The 15495-nt window shown below is 41.8% G+C and overlaps 1 protein-coding gene across 2 annotated transcripts in view; it reads right to left on the bottom strand.

Moving 5' to 3' along the window:
* The window catches only part of syne2b (spectrin repeat containing, nuclear envelope 2b), a 524337-nt gene that overhangs the window by 250924 nt on the left and 257918 nt on the right, over positions 1-15495 (bottom strand). The window contains exons 66-70 of one of the 2 annotated variants that reach the window (XM_051919949.1): positions 15102-15392; positions 8787-8920; positions 6117-6246; positions 5655-5741; positions 279-455 (exon numbers count right to left, since the gene is read on the bottom strand). In XM_051919949.1, coding sequence (XP_051775909.1) covers positions 279-455; positions 5655-5741; positions 6117-6246; positions 8787-8920; positions 15102-15392 — 819 coding nt within the window. The remainder of the gene's footprint in view (positions 1-278; positions 456-5654; positions 5742-6116; positions 6247-8786; positions 8921-15101; positions 15393-15495) is intronic. The other variant, XM_051919950.1, reaches the window with a different exon arrangement.

Here is a 15495-nt window from a genome sequence, read left to right as displayed (position 1 = left end):
TTATACATTCACACCCCACAGAAACCCTCAGAATGTTTTGCTTCAGGCCCCCAACATCAGAAGACCCAAGGCTCAGTTAAGCCTATGCAGACTTGTTAAAGCCATAAACCATCTCCTTCAGGGCAGCTGCAGTACCATGCATGTCACCCTGTAAAGTGACTGTAGTCTGAGCCCTGTCACCACCTCTTCTCCAATTAAAAATGGGCATCCCTCAGCAGTATAATGGGCTTTGGGAGGCCACCACCAAATACAGTTCACTCATGTGGGTAGTTACTCACCTCGGCCTCCAGCTCCTCTTCGGATTTCCACTCTAGCATCTCCAGTTGGGAGTTTCTGCTGGCCTCAAACAGCTCTTTAGAGTCCTCAGGCTGCTCAACATGTTGGAGGTTCCTCTTTTCAAATGCCGGGTCAGGTTTCGGCACAGGAAGCCATGGAGATGAAGCATTGACAAGTTCCTGTTAAAATAACAGTGGACTTGTTTGTCTCTCACTGGTTTCGGAACTCCCCCTCCCTCCATAAATAGCTGTTTATCTTTTTTTACTACACAATCTCGAAATCTGTCTGAAATGAAAGGCTACTTTAATTTAATTTCTCGTCGTTCACACTGCTTTTTTAGCTCTTCCGGACGCTGATTATGAATCCCTGATTGGTCACTGTGAGAAACATGCATGTTCTCCCCATGTCTGCAATGGCTTTACACAGGGCACTCTGGTTTACCTCCCATTTCCCAACGACACCCACAAGGCACGATGGTGAGGGTTGGTACAGGAGTGACTGAGCCTTGTATCCAATGCTCCTGGGAGAAGTCATTCCATTACTGTGACCCTGAATTGGCAGGATACTCACTGAAGAAATTAAGTATTTCTTTACAAAATTAACATCTGTACACCTGCTTTCTCATGCAATTATCTAATCAGCCATTCATGTGGAAGCAGTGGAACCTTAAAACAATGCAGATACAGGTGAGGAGCTTCAGCTAATGTTGACATCAGATACAGAGTGGGGAAAAATATGAGCACAGTGATTTCACCCATGGCATGATTGTTGGTTCCAAATGGGCTGCTCTGTGTATTTTTATATCTGCTGATCTACTGGGATTTTCACACACAACAGTCTCCAGAGTTTAGTCAAAATGGTGCAAAAAAACAAAAAACGTCCAGTTAGTGACACTTCTGTGGATGGAATCACTTTGTTGATGGCAGTGGTCAGGGGAGAATGGTCTGACTGGTTTAAGCTGACAGAAAGGCTATGATAACTTAGATATTCACTCAGCACAACTTTGGGGAGCATAAAAGTACCCCAAAATGCAGAACATGTGAAACCTTGAGGAGGATGGGCTACAACAGCAGAAGACCACGTCAGGTCCCACTTCTGTCAGCCAAGATCTGAAAGCTGAGGCTGCACTGGACACAAGTTCACCAAAACTGGACAGTTGAAGACTGGAAAAATGTAACCTGGTCTGATTAATCTTGATTTGTGCTGAGGCACACAGATGGCAGGGTCACAATTTGACATGAAAAACATGAATCCATGCACCCAACCTGCCTTGTGTAAACAGACCAGGATGCTAGTGGTGGTGTAATGGTATGGGGAGTGTTTTCTTGTCACACGTTGGGCCCATTAATACTAATCAACAATCACTTGAATGCCACAGCCTATTTGAGTATTGTTGCTGACCATGTACATCCATTCATGGCCACAATTTATTCATCAAATTTACCCCTGGGGACAAATAAAGTTCATTTGTTCATTCATTTGTTCGTTTGTTCGATAGATACACAGACAGATATACAGATCAAACTATCTATCTGTCTTCTAATGACTACTTCCAGCTTGATAATGCGCCATGTCACAAAGCAAAAGCTGTCTCAGACTGGTGTCATGAACATGACAGTGAGTTCAGTGTTCTTCAGTGGTCTTCTCAGTAACCCAATCTAAATCTGATAGGGCACCTTTAGGATGTGACAGAACGGGGTATGACAAATCTGCAAGAATTGTGTGATGCAATCATGTCTACATGGACCAGAATCTCAAAGGAGTGTTTCCAACATCTTGTGGAATCCATGCTATGAAGAACTGGGACAGTTTTGAGAGCAAAAGGAGGTCCTTCCCATTATTAGTATAGTGGTCCTAAGGATTTGCTCAGCAATTGGGATGTGAATTCAGTTTTTTAGGACTGTGAGGCATCATCGCTAATCACTGCAACATATTTCCTGCCATTTTGGGTTATTACTAAGGTGTGAAATATTGAGATCCCTGGAAAGGCTGGGACACCGTGAATTAACATGCCAAGTTTTGTTAAAATCTGTGATGATGAGGTCAAAAAGTGTAATGATTTGACATGGAATTACCCAAATAAAAATAGTTTTTAAAAATATGTTAGTGTGTTTGTGTTAGTGGCCATTATTGAATATGCAAGAAAATACTGTGGCAGTTGGCACAGACTGGAAAGGGCGATGGACTGAGTGGCAGCTGCCCATCTGGCCAGGAAGGGGAGGGCATCCTTTAAGTCAGGAGGGTTCAAGAAAGAGGATGAAGAATTCATAGGAAACAAATCGGTGTCCCATACATCAGTGATGATTAAGAGAGTGACAGCACTTGCTGATGCCATGACACCTACAGGAACAGCATGAGGTGAGTGCCATCTTGTTCCCAATGTTTTGGTCACACAGGGAGATGATAAAGCCGCAAAATGCCAAGGTTAAAACAAGCAAGGATCAGATTACTAGGAGAGAGAACTAAAGCCTAGCAACCAGGACTTGGAAGGGGAAAATGAAAATGAAAGTCAAATTCAGAGAAAGGTCGTAACCAGAACACAAATCCTACCACTAGGGGTATTTGGTTTATGGCTAACTACCACTAAGAAGATCAAAGTTTTTATATCTCTGAGGGATAAGGCAGTATGTGTTTGCCACCATATTTATACTATCACTTCTGGTAACATCATCAGCATGACATTGAACATCTAGCTCATTTATTTCACATAAATAAAGAAATATAAGGTGGTATATGAATTCAACTTTGTGAATTCACTGGAGAACATGAAAGAACCTTAGAAATCAAACCCTTACTTGTAAAAAACCCAAACAGACCAACTTACAGATAAGGAATTGACAAAACACCACATAAACCCCCTACAAAGGACAAGAACTCCAGATATGAACATCTGAATTGTTCGGAAGGCGAGGAGCATGTACTGTACATCACAGATCATTATCCACAAGTGGTCCTCAGGAGCATATAACCCCTCAAATGAACTAGCTTGTCCACTTTGGAACTCCTCCCAAGAAAACAAAATTATTTGTATCTTAAACTCCGGTGCCCTTCCACTACAATTGGCAGGGAGGACACAAGAGGAATGCAGAGACTTCAGCTGAGATACCTGAAATGAGGGGTATACTATGAAATGAGCCGGAAAAGCCAGAGGACATGTAACCGGCCTATAAGACTGATAGGGACAATGTCCTGTGGACTGAGTTTATAGGAGAGCACTCTCAGGCAAGGGTCTCAACTCAGGAACCATGCAAAATAATATAAACAGTTACTTCTATGGTATTTTTAATCAATAGAAAATTAAACTATAGGGTATTATCAATTACTATTAACTAACATTTACACAGTAATATGTAAAATACAGCTCTTTTATGAAAATAATAATGAAAAAGATGGCTTGAAGGCTAAACTTGCCTCACATGCAGCAGCCTGTCTCTGCTTTTTACTTACTTTCTTAAACAATAATACGCTCAAAAGAAATGTCAAGGATGGCGTTTTGTAAAAAAAAAAAAAAAAAACACATGCAGGCTATTATTTCAGAAATGCAGCTGCTTGAGATGTTTGTACATCATGTAACTTTCATTTCAGCGGCCTAGTATCCCATATATGGGTCTTCCTGCCTTCGGCTTGAATTGTGTAATTGACTGATGAATATGTTTTGGTAAAACGATGGGGACCGGGACAGGGTATGAAGTAATGATGGCCAGTTTCGGTCAAGTGATGGGCATTTGATAATAGTGGGAAGAACTAGAAGGAGGAGCGTATTTTGCATAGATGATAAGTAATGTAATATAAATGATGCACTTCCTAGTTTAAGCACTTGCACCACATATGTCAAGTCTCTTTGTTACATTGCCGTGTCTTTCAAAAGAAAGACCTTTTCTCCATGACAGTTCCTAAAAGCTACAGATTAAATGTCAACAAGGAAGTTGTCATTCCCACAATGACGTGCATTTCAATTGAAGATCTGCCTCTCTGTCTCGATCTGCCTGTCTGTCATCCAAATGCAAAAACTGCACATATTTATTTTGCATGATTTGACCATACAAATGGATATCAGACATGTGGATTATGCAACACGAGTTACGAATGGATTTTTTTTCTTTTTACGTGGGTGTTTTCACTTTGTTTGATACTATCCAGTGTTGATCCCCTATAGATGCTGCTGGGATATTTAATATTTCATTTCTCCACAAAAACATGAGATTAAGAATTTTTCTTACCCACCACTACAAGCAACATGGGGTAAGTAAGACATAAAAAATACAATTTTTGGGTGGAGTACTCCTTTAAGTAGACAGAATACCAGGTGAGACAAATTAAACCAAGTAACCAGAGAAGGAAAGGGCAAGATGAACGCAAATTGTCAAATTCAGAAAAAGTTCATAACCAGATCACAGGTGCTAATGCTAATCACTGCTAAGAAGACCAAAGATCAGTATACAATCAGCGCCATATTGATTCTATTATTTAAAACATCACATGATTGAGAAGATCACATCCTTGTCATTGATTCAAAGGCATTGCATAAACAAAAAACAAATAAGACGAGACTTGAAATCAACTTTGTGGATTCATTTTAATCCTTAAATCAAACTTTAGAATTTGAATCCCAAAATTACACAGAAACTGTATTAATAAATGATAATAAAGTATCTATCTATCTATCTATCTATCTATCTATCTATCTATCTATCTATCTATCTATCTATCTATCTATCTATCTATCTATCTATCTATCTATCTATCTATCATTGACTACACTCAGGTGTTCCTTCTGGCCCATAAAAAAGGGAAAGTGAAGTCATAGGCCTGGTTAGGTCCTTAAACCATGAAATTGCTCTGTACTGTTCTTCATTAAGCAAGCCAAACCAACTTCTTCCTGAAAAATGAAGCCTATAGTAGCAACACTGGCTGCAGGGCAGGAACCATCTTTGGACTGAGTGCCATGACTTTAGAAGGCACACTCATGAACACACCTATAATACTCCCTAATATCAGCCCAATTTAAACTCATCGGTTAATGTAACCTACACAAAATAGAAAGAGTGAGGAAAACCTGAGGACCCAGAGAAAACCCACAAACTCCACGCACACCGTGTCTGGGTTAGGATTTGACATCGCCACTCGCTTCCATTCTAGTGTTAGGAACAACGCATGCATTTTAGGTTGGAAACTAGCTGACATTCAGCATTTTAGTTAAACACGCATTCTGTTTTTTGTGGTCCTAGCCTTGCACTCAATGCTGCCAATCCATGACTTATTTCTGAATAATTAAATTTAGAAAATTAATTAGTGAATTTTTGTGTTTTCCATTTATGATCTGACAAAAGTACAGGGAGAGAAACTTCCATATGAAGCTGTATCCATTTCTTCCTTACCTGCTCCTGTGTGTCTGGCAGCTTATCCCTGGATAATGCTTCTGTCAGTGGCTTGGCTGGATGGAATTCACTTACTTCTTCAAGAGGCTAATGGTGGAAAAGAGAAGGAGGATGATGTGAAAACACCTTGGCTACAAATGCACTTGGGCAAGCAAATCTCTGTGGGAAAGCGAACCTCCATGACAGGAATGCTGCAGAGTGCCTGTGTATTCACAGTGGAAAACTGCCCACCCAATCGTCAAGCACAGGACGAAGTAACCTGCACACTGCATAGTGGGACAATCCAGACAGACAGACAGACAGACATGGCTGTCACACAAGCTAGCCTATCATCACATATGTGAAGGAGAACTTATACAAGACACATGCCTTCTCCCATCATGCACCTTCTCAATCAGAATACATCATAATGTCTTGAAGAAGATGCAATCTTTGTAAAAGACAAAACAAATGCCATTTTACCTGTGAGATGTGGTCAGTAGGCTGAGGTGCCACAAAACTGAAGTCCTCTGAGCCAGGCACGGGTGGAGAGAGGCTCATTTCCCAGGTCAATTCACTATTTTGAGGCTCAACAAGATCATCTGTAAATGAACTATAAGGAAAAATTAAGAGATGTTAACCACACCTTGGGAAGGATCTTCAAAAACTGGAGAATGGACAAGCACTGGAGAACTTCAAAAACAGCAGAAGGAAAAGTCCTAATAAAGGATCAAAAGCAGTCAGCTAAAAAGGAAGAGGAGTTTGATTGTTCACTTCCTCGACTTTAAGAATAATTTAGCTTACCAGTTACTGGAGATGTATTCTCATCTACCTGTAGCCTGCTATGATTGTTTGTACTCACAGAACTCAAAAGGCAGGCCTCAATTCTAAAGACTAGGCTTGTATTCCCACACAGTTCACTAAGTAGGACTCACCAGCACTAAGTAAGCCTGACCCCCAAAACTCAAGAAACAGGCTTGTGGCCTGCACAGACAAAAGAGAGGTAAAGCTTATAAATCTCAACATGGAGAGGGAAACCATATAAAACTCCCGGCTCAAAAACAATATAAACATTCACTTAAAAAATAAAAATGGCTAACTGTTAAGAAAATGTTGTTTAAAAGCAAATAGAATCAAGACAAATGTTCAAAAAGAAATACCCAAAGACAAAAGCAAAATTTAAAAAAAAAACAGATGATCCGAAGGAAGGAAATCCAAAGTTGGGAAAGCTAAACAACAAAAGCTTGAAAGTACTGCTTAAGGGTCGTAGTGGACTCCTCATTGTCAACCTGCAGACAGTGTTCAGAAGCCAATAAGAAGGCTAACGTGTTTGGTTATATAGCACCCTGATGTGTGGATAACAAGTCCAAGGAGGTTACGCTCAAGATTTATAACACACTGGTGAGGCCTCATCTGGAGTACTGTGTGCAGTTTTGGTCTCCAGACTACGAAAACGACATAGCAGTCTCAGAAAAAGTCCAGAGAAGAGAGGTCACGCTGATTCGAAGTCTACAGGGGATGAGTTATGAGGAAAGATTAAAAGAGCTGAGCCTTTTCAAGTTTAAGCAAAAGAAGATGAAGAGGAGATATGATTAAAGTGTTTAAAATTATAAAGGGAATTAGTACAGTGGATCGAGACTGTTAATTTAAAATGAGTTCATCAAGAACACAGGGACACAGTTGGAAACTGTTCACACAAACATCAGGAAGTTTTTCCTCACCAAGAGAACTATGGACATATGGAATAAGATACCAAGTAGTATGGCAGACAGTAGGACCGTAACTCGACTTGATGTTATTTTGGAGGAAATAAGCAGATAGCCTGTTCTCATCAACATTTTTTTATGTTCTAATATACTGGGCTGAGGACACTGAGACTTTTATAAAGGCTGAGGATGGACCCCTACATACAAAAAACAGGACTAAGAACCACTTACTGTAAATAAAAAATACAAAAGGACAAAGAGAAAAAAATCACAAGATAGTTGACAAGTTAAACAAAAAATTAGAAAAAACAGTTTCATTACAAAATACATGTAAACAATACACAAACAAGAGCAAAAGGAACAAAAAAAAGTACTTAAAAGACTAAAGCCAGGGATGAAATCATGACAGTCATATTGGTCCAAACCCAAGGAGCCCAAGCTTAGCCAAGAATCAACATGAGAGCCTGGATGGGAGACCAGGCCATGGCAGAGATCCCCTCACACAAAGGCCAATTTGGTGTTCCCAATCAACTTGGCATCTCTTTGGACTTTAGGAGAAAGCTTATCTGAACACAGAAAGAACAAGCAAACACCTTATAAATACGAAACATGACCAAGACTGCACTCTTGGAAACTGCTCTGCATTCTGAGGTGCTAATGCAACAAAGAATTGTGTAAGTTACAGTTTTATGATATTCTAAGTTGCTGCCCAGATTACTGCCTTCTGCTCAGTGCTACTGGGGCAGACACAGTCTGTTTCTCCATGGATTGGGTTGGTTGGATTAAGCAGGTTCAGAAATGGATGGATATTCAGTAATTGAAAAGCCAGAGTTGGGTGAGGCACCGCTGAATATAATGCAGTTCAGAAAGAGAGAGACAGAGATAGACAGAAAGAGCTTACTATTTAAAAGTAAAGAATGGCACTCAGTGAGCCTCATCCACCAACTAGGCAGCACTGATCAAATCCTGTTATCGGCCATAATGAGGAGCTGTCCACAGCAGTCTGACAAGAGCACATGGCTTTACCTATTCACATCACATGACTATCTGAGGAGAGGGAACAAAGAATATAGAGAGGAGGAGAATGTTCATCAGTGGTGCTCCTCTTAGGGGTCTGTGTGACGGCTGTTACACTTCCTCCTTTCGGTTCACAATGTGAACTAATGATGCACAGTAATGAGTAACCTTGTGAAAATGTAGGTGACATAAAATCCAATAGAGTGAGCAAACATGCTACTCAGAAGTGCAATATGGCATAGAGAAAGTGAGCCAGAGAAACATAAGAATTTAAAACTTCAAGTAAAAGTGCAGAAACAACTAAGAGGTTGAAGGAAAATGTAAAGTGTGCCCTACAAAGAACAACAAATGTCTACAAAGGAGCACAGTAGTCGCACTTCCTTAGCTTCCAGTGAGCCGGGTGTATTGCAGCGCAATGATGAAAAATTACCTGTGGTGCCTCTGGGTGTCTTCTTGAATGTCCAAATTCAGCGCAGAAGATTTTTGATGAGTGCCGCTGGCATCCGATGTTGACTGAAGATTTTCCACTTGTACGTTTAGATTTTCCAAAGTTTCTCCTTTGTCCTGAAGTCAAACATAAAAACAAAAAAACAGAAAACAATAAGTTTGCTTTACTGATACGGTATGTGCAAATACACCAGCTTGAATTTGTCCATCTAAGAGTCTGCCATCACTGTTATGGGTCATGACGACTGCAAAGCTAGCCGTTTAGCTGCTCAGACACTATAAACGAAAGGCGCCCACTAACATCAGATAAGCCCTCAATAGTGTCCTTAAAGGGATACTCCACTCAAAAATGGTATTTTTTATATATGTTACTTATCCTATGCAGTTTGCAGTGGCAGTTGAGAAAAAGTTTTCATCTCATATTTTCATGGAAAATGGACCTTACAAAGTTTCTGACACTGCAGAACCCAATGGCAACAAACGCGGAATAAAATCAAATAATGTCACAAATGTCCATGTGAAAATGTCACATTACTCGTGTTGCATATTCCGTATGACAACAAGACTCTTGACCAATGAATGCAGGGGAGAGGCGGGTCTTCAATTCAAAAGTTCAATCCAATGGGAAGGAACTTCCTATTTGCTGACTACTTTCCTTTTCCGAGATTATTCAATTTAACGATATTTTAGCAAAAAAGACACGCATTTTGCATGTTGTTAGCGTACAAGTGGATGACTTGACATGTGGATTTTGCGACACAAGTAACAAGATTTTTGTTATGGTAAGCTGCTTTCTCTGCATTGGTCACCATTATACAATCAGAAATGTTGTTATGTCCATTTACATAAAAACATGAGATTAATTTTTTTCTGCCATCTCTGCAAACTACACGGGTTAAGTAACATATAAAAAAAATCATATCATTTTTGGGAAGAGTATTCCTTTACTGATTGATGGTTTATTCCATTTTACACATACTTGAGCTTAACAACAATATACAGTGGAACCTCGAGATACGATCACCTCTGTATACGAGAAATTCAAAATACGAGGAAAGTATGAGCGAAAAATTCAGATCTAAATACGAGCATTGGCTCACGTAACAAGCCACGAGCCAGGCTGTGGGTATAGCTCGCGGCTTAGCGAGGGGGCGTGGTAGCTGTAGCGAGCCGCAGGGCGATCTGCGGTGTCTGCGTTTCTCACCTAAGTGCACAGGTGGGAAACTGCCCACATCCATGATTTGTCCTGTGGCTGATGGGCTGGGCAGGGTTGCCACCCGTCCTTTAAAATACGGAATCGTCCAGTATTTGAGAATGAAATTGCGCGTCCCATTTTGAATCAATACGTATGCGTCCCTTATTTTTTTGTATTAAAAGTGGTAACCCTAGCAGCTGCCATGTCTTCCCCGCATATATAGAGAAGCGCGAGCCGGTTAAGGGGGAGAAGAAGTAAAAGAAAAGAGAGGAGAGGAGAGGAGAGAGAACGGAGGTTGCAGGAGGAGGCAGGAATCCGCAGCAGTAGGAAGTCGGTGCGAGAGAGCGAGCGAGTACAGGCTCGCGTGTAGCTGAACAGGCGAGCCAAACAGCTGAAGCAGGACGGTGTAGAGAAGGTCAGCTGCATTAAGTGTCTCGCCTGTTGCAGAGCCCGCATGGGAGAAGCAGGTGAGACGCTAACAGAGAAGAAGCACCGGGGATTGTCATCTGTTTTTTGAAGACTGCTTCCTGTTGATGTTTTAACCTCATGTTAAAGGATTGTTATTCTTATGTACTTTAAACCTCCACTTCACAACTGTTTTAAGGATTAAAGATTTATTGAATGCTCTACTGCACTTTGGACACCTGTTTTGATTCTTTTAATAATCAGTTATATTATTTACCAGTGTTATTTATTAAAGGTAGACTACAGTATATATAATTTATCAGTGTTATTTGTTAGGAAAATTGATTTTTATGTTAATATATTTGGGATGCGGAACGGATTAACTGGATTTCCATTATTTTCAATGGGGACGTTTGTTCTAGATACGAGAAATTCGCTATACAAGCTCAGTGCTGAAACGAATTAAACTCGTATCTAGAGGTTCCACTGTATAGATTTAGGTGTTTGGCTGACACTTTTTTAAATCAAAATCATCTTAAAATTCCATAATTTGGGTTCATTTTAAATTAGTTTCATTACATTTAGTTATATTTCAGCTTCAAAATATAGGTTTTTCAGATCATAGAAACCTATCTTTAGCATAAGCTTCCTGACTGAAAATCTTTTTCTAATAGTTATATATTTTTTTCATTATTTTTCCAATGTCCTCTTTGTTTTTTCAAGCGTCTCTATTTTAAATATCTGTTACTACTAGGGGGCTCCACGCCCTGCTCGCTTCGCTCGCCAACCCCTGGTCTTGGGTAACCCGAAATACATCCGATAGAGATTATTGTCTGTCTTGGTAACTGTTACATATGCAATATGTTCAGTGCCACGATATTTGCAGGTCTATGTAAGATATGTAAATGACAATAACAGTGTAATTGTTATGTTATGTAGGTATAAATGTGCAGATCTATGCATGAGATGTATTGGAGTGGTTATTATAATCTTAACGTTAACGTTACATGAATGCCGAACTCTTGAGATGGCAACATAAAGTTGTCCATGTCTAAATACAGGCACAGAGAGGTAAAGGCTGACTCTGTCCGTGGTCTGTCTTTGAGATTTGTTGATTGTCATGGCAAATGCAGCTGTAATGGGAGATTGGCGTCGTTTAAGTGAACAGTATTGTTAGCAACCATTAATAATGTATCACTGTAATGAGCTTAACATATGCTGTGTAGTTTGGACATTTGGGGATTCCGTCCATATAATACGGAGCGTTCGTTTATTCATATTATACCTGTGGTGTCGTGTGTGTGTTTTCTGTGGTTGTCATTGTAGGCGCATGCGCCCTCCGTATTATGTCGGGTTTGATGTTTGTGGACGTTTGAGGCCTCCATACTTTCTCTGGTTTGACTGTGGGGCGGGACGCCGAGGCCTCTTGTGTGTGTTACTTCCGTGAGTACTTATAATATTGTATTACTGTAATGTGATTCACATATGCTGTGGAGTCCAGATCTTTGGGGCGTCTATACTATCCTGGGTTTTTGCTTGCGGTGTTTTAGAAGTGTGTTGTAGGCGCCTGCACCTTCCATACTATGTCGGGTCTGACTATGCTGTGTAGTGTGGACGTGTACGGTTCCGTATTCCTCCATCAGGTCTCGTGTCTGTGTGTTCTGTGGTTGTACTGTTAGTAATGTATCACTGTAATGTGCTTCACATATGCTGTGTACTCTGGACGTTTGGGGATTCTGTCCGTGTAATACGGAGCGCTCGTTTATTAATATTATACCTCCGGTGCCGTGTGTGTGTTTTATGTGGTTGTCGTTGTAGGCGCATGCGCCCTCCGTACTATCTCGGTTTTGACTATGCTGTGTTTTGTGGACGTTTGGGGACTCCGTACTCTCTCCGGTTTGATTGTGGGGCGGGACGCCTAAGCCTCTTGTGTTTGTTTTGTCTGTGAGTACTCATATTATTGTATTACTGTAATGTGATTCACATATGTTGTGGAGTCCATATCTCTGGGGCTTCTGTACCATCTTGGGGTTTTGCCTGCGGTGTGATAGACGCGCGTTGTAGGCGCCCGCCCCTTCCGTACTATGTCGGGTTTGACTATGCTGTGTAGTGTGGACGGTTAGGGTTCCGTATTGTCTGTGGTCATTGCTTTATTCCTTATTTCCGTTAGTTGAGCTCTTTCGGTTTTGGTGGTGTATCAGAATTCGCTTGCGGTGGTTAGCTATGGTTCAGAAGCGCGTTGTAGGCACCTGCGCTTTCCGTACTATCTCGGGTTTGATTATGCTGTGTGTTGTGGACCTTTGTGCACTCCGTAGTATTTCCCGTTTCACTCTGGGGTAGTGCACTGAATCCTCTTTATTGTGTGGCTGTGTCGTTACCTATGGGCGCGTTGCATCATTTCTTATTTAAGTTAGTTCAGCTCCTTCGTTTTTGAGCTGTGACTCCTTCGTTCTCGGTGGATCAGACTTCACTCGCTGTCAGCACCTGCGCACTATGTCTCCTGCGTCCATGGGCATGCCATGTACCTGCGTCCATAACCGGTTTACAGTTCTCGGTTACTAATATGGATGGCATTGCTATGCAAAAACCCTCAGAATTACGCAGTGCTGACGCATCACTGTGATGAGGTAAACGGTCAACCCAGTGCACTTCCGGTCATCCAAGTTTGATTCTCGGTGACGACCTTGTGGCTTGTATTTTTGAGGCCTCTTCTCTCGGTCACCTCAATTATTTCAGAAAACTGCCCTTTCTTTTGGCAGACATACCAACAGATCATGCGGGTGTAATTTAAGAGTACAGTATATGCACCTTGACAGAACATTAGACGACTCTCTTGGAGTGACCAGTGAGTCAGTGTTGAACTCATCCTGTAGCCACGCGATTTACAGTTGAGAGAATAAACTTGCTACGCCTAACTTTTTATTCTCCTAGTAAGATGATAGGATTCCTAGTAAGTTGGCATTCTTTTTAAATTTCAAGAACAAGAGTCACAAAGTCTTCAGGGGCCTCAAATGGTCAGAAAAAATTGACATGCTGCTCCTAACTTTCAATAGAATAATTTAAAGGAGAGAAAAAAGAAAAACTTGCACTCAGAAAAAAGTGTTGTGTCTAATCTCAGTCTCTGCTTTAATACTATTATTCTCTATCCTTGAAGTTGTTGTTCTGCTGGCACCAAACAGTGGTCCGACAATACCAAATGTCTCAGGTCCTACCCCATTCTCACCACAGGAAAGCACTGAAGTTCATAGTCCAGGATGCACCACGGCAGGGTGGCTTGGAACTTCAGTGGCCTTGTTATTAAGCAGGAAGGAAGGCATTGGAATTGGGGAGTCATGGTCTGCCCCAGGAACTAAAGTTCTGAGAAACCAGCAGGGCCCAGGAAAGTTCCAGGGTGGATTGAGGGAGTGCCTCTTCCAGTGACACCCCTCACTGAGGTACATGAAGACAACAGGTCATGAAATATGGTGGTCCACCTGACCTTTAACTAAGGTTAGAACTCTGCTTAAAAATATGCCCCACGTACCCCTGTAATGAATAAAAAAAAATCTTGTCAGACAAAAGCAAGAAGTGTGACTGTGGTAACATGAGGTCCGCGGCCGTTTGGCATTTTAAATAGATAATCACTGCATTCTCGTCTTTGTGAGGGGGGTTGTGGTAGCGTGGTGAGCGGTTCCCGGGCCCTGCACTTAATGCACAGGTAGAATAGTCTGTGGCCCTAATTGACGCTGGGAGCTGCTAATCAACATAACTGTGGCATGTCCCCACTTTAAAAGGGAGGATCAAGAACCAAGAAAAGACGGAAGTTAAAAGAAGAAAGAAAGAAGGATGGAGGCGGAAGGAGCCAGTGCTGGAGTGAGAGAACTGAAGAGAGCAGGCTTGAGGGAGAGAACGCAGGCAGCTGGGAAGTGAGCCCCGAAGAGGAATGTGTGGCCCAATTGGGGTGGGGGTGGTTGGAATGGTTCAGTCTGGCTGAGCTGCAATGAGGAGTGACCGAAGATTAGACGCGCAGAAGATGGGGAAGGAAGCGGGGGTTGAGGAGGCTTGGGAGTAGAGCCCCAATGTGAGCACCCTGACCATTGGGGAACCAAGCTGAGTTCTGGAGAGGAAGCCTTTCCATAGCCATGGGACAGCAGGGACCCGGAACCTGAGGTTCTGTCTGCTGTTAGGACAACACCTCTGCTGCAAGGCCAGCATGGAATAAGCAGAGGAGCTGCCAGAGAGAGAAAGAAAGAACTTGGATTTGTAGTAAAGACAGCTTCCTGCCAGATGAGTTTAACCTCGTTTTTAATGGATTTATTGATTGTGATTTTAACCTCCATTGAAACACCTATTTATGGAGTATTTATTTATTATGGATATGGGAGCAATGCACATTGAACACTTTTGGAATGTTTTTAATAATAGCATTGTACACTTCTGTACCTTCCCTTTCCTTTATGTGGTGTCCTCATTTGTACGGCTCATCCCAGTCACAACTATCAATGGTGTTGGGTTCAGCAGGCTCTCAAATGAGAAGAAGGAGAATGGAGTCGGACCTGCACCGTCACAGTGACACATACAGCTATTCCTTAGATTGATAAATAAGAATGAAGAACCTGCTACTAAAAATTGTCTAAGAACCCCTTGTCGTTGGTTTTTCAGTGCCTTCACAAGTCATCCCCTCCCTGTGTGCACACGACACCATGGACCAAGCCTCACCATATGATCATGATCTCTGGCTTCCTCTCTCATTGAGCTGGACCATTGCTCCTCTTCCTGGTTCATTTGACCAGGGCTTTCAGAAGTGGGCAGCTGGATGCACAAATCATCATAACGCTCCCTCAACTCCATGAGACTGTTTTGGGTGTCTTGGCTCTGAGTGTGCAGACTTTCAGGTTCCTGGGTAAGAGCCACACGGCCGGAGGACGTCAAGTGAAGTGTCAGTGAATCCCCAAGGGCGCTTAGCTCAGTGAGTGTTTCAACTTCATGGGGGGCCGACTCCAGGATACCCTGTGGACACAGCAGGTCTCCGCTTAACAAAACTCAGAGCAGGAGCACAGTTATTATTAGATTACATTTTAATAAAGGCTGAGCATTTGTGTGATTGTGGCTC

This window comes from Erpetoichthys calabaricus, chromosome 16, assembly GCF_900747795.2.
Source record: "Erpetoichthys calabaricus chromosome 16, fErpCal1.3, whole genome shotgun sequence".
In the NCBI taxonomy this organism is placed as follows: Eukaryota; Metazoa; Chordata; class Cladistia; order Polypteriformes; family Polypteridae; genus Erpetoichthys; species Erpetoichthys calabaricus.
The sequence above is the reverse complement of the archived record's forward strand: the minus strand, read 5'-3'. Positions and strand labels throughout refer to the sequence as shown.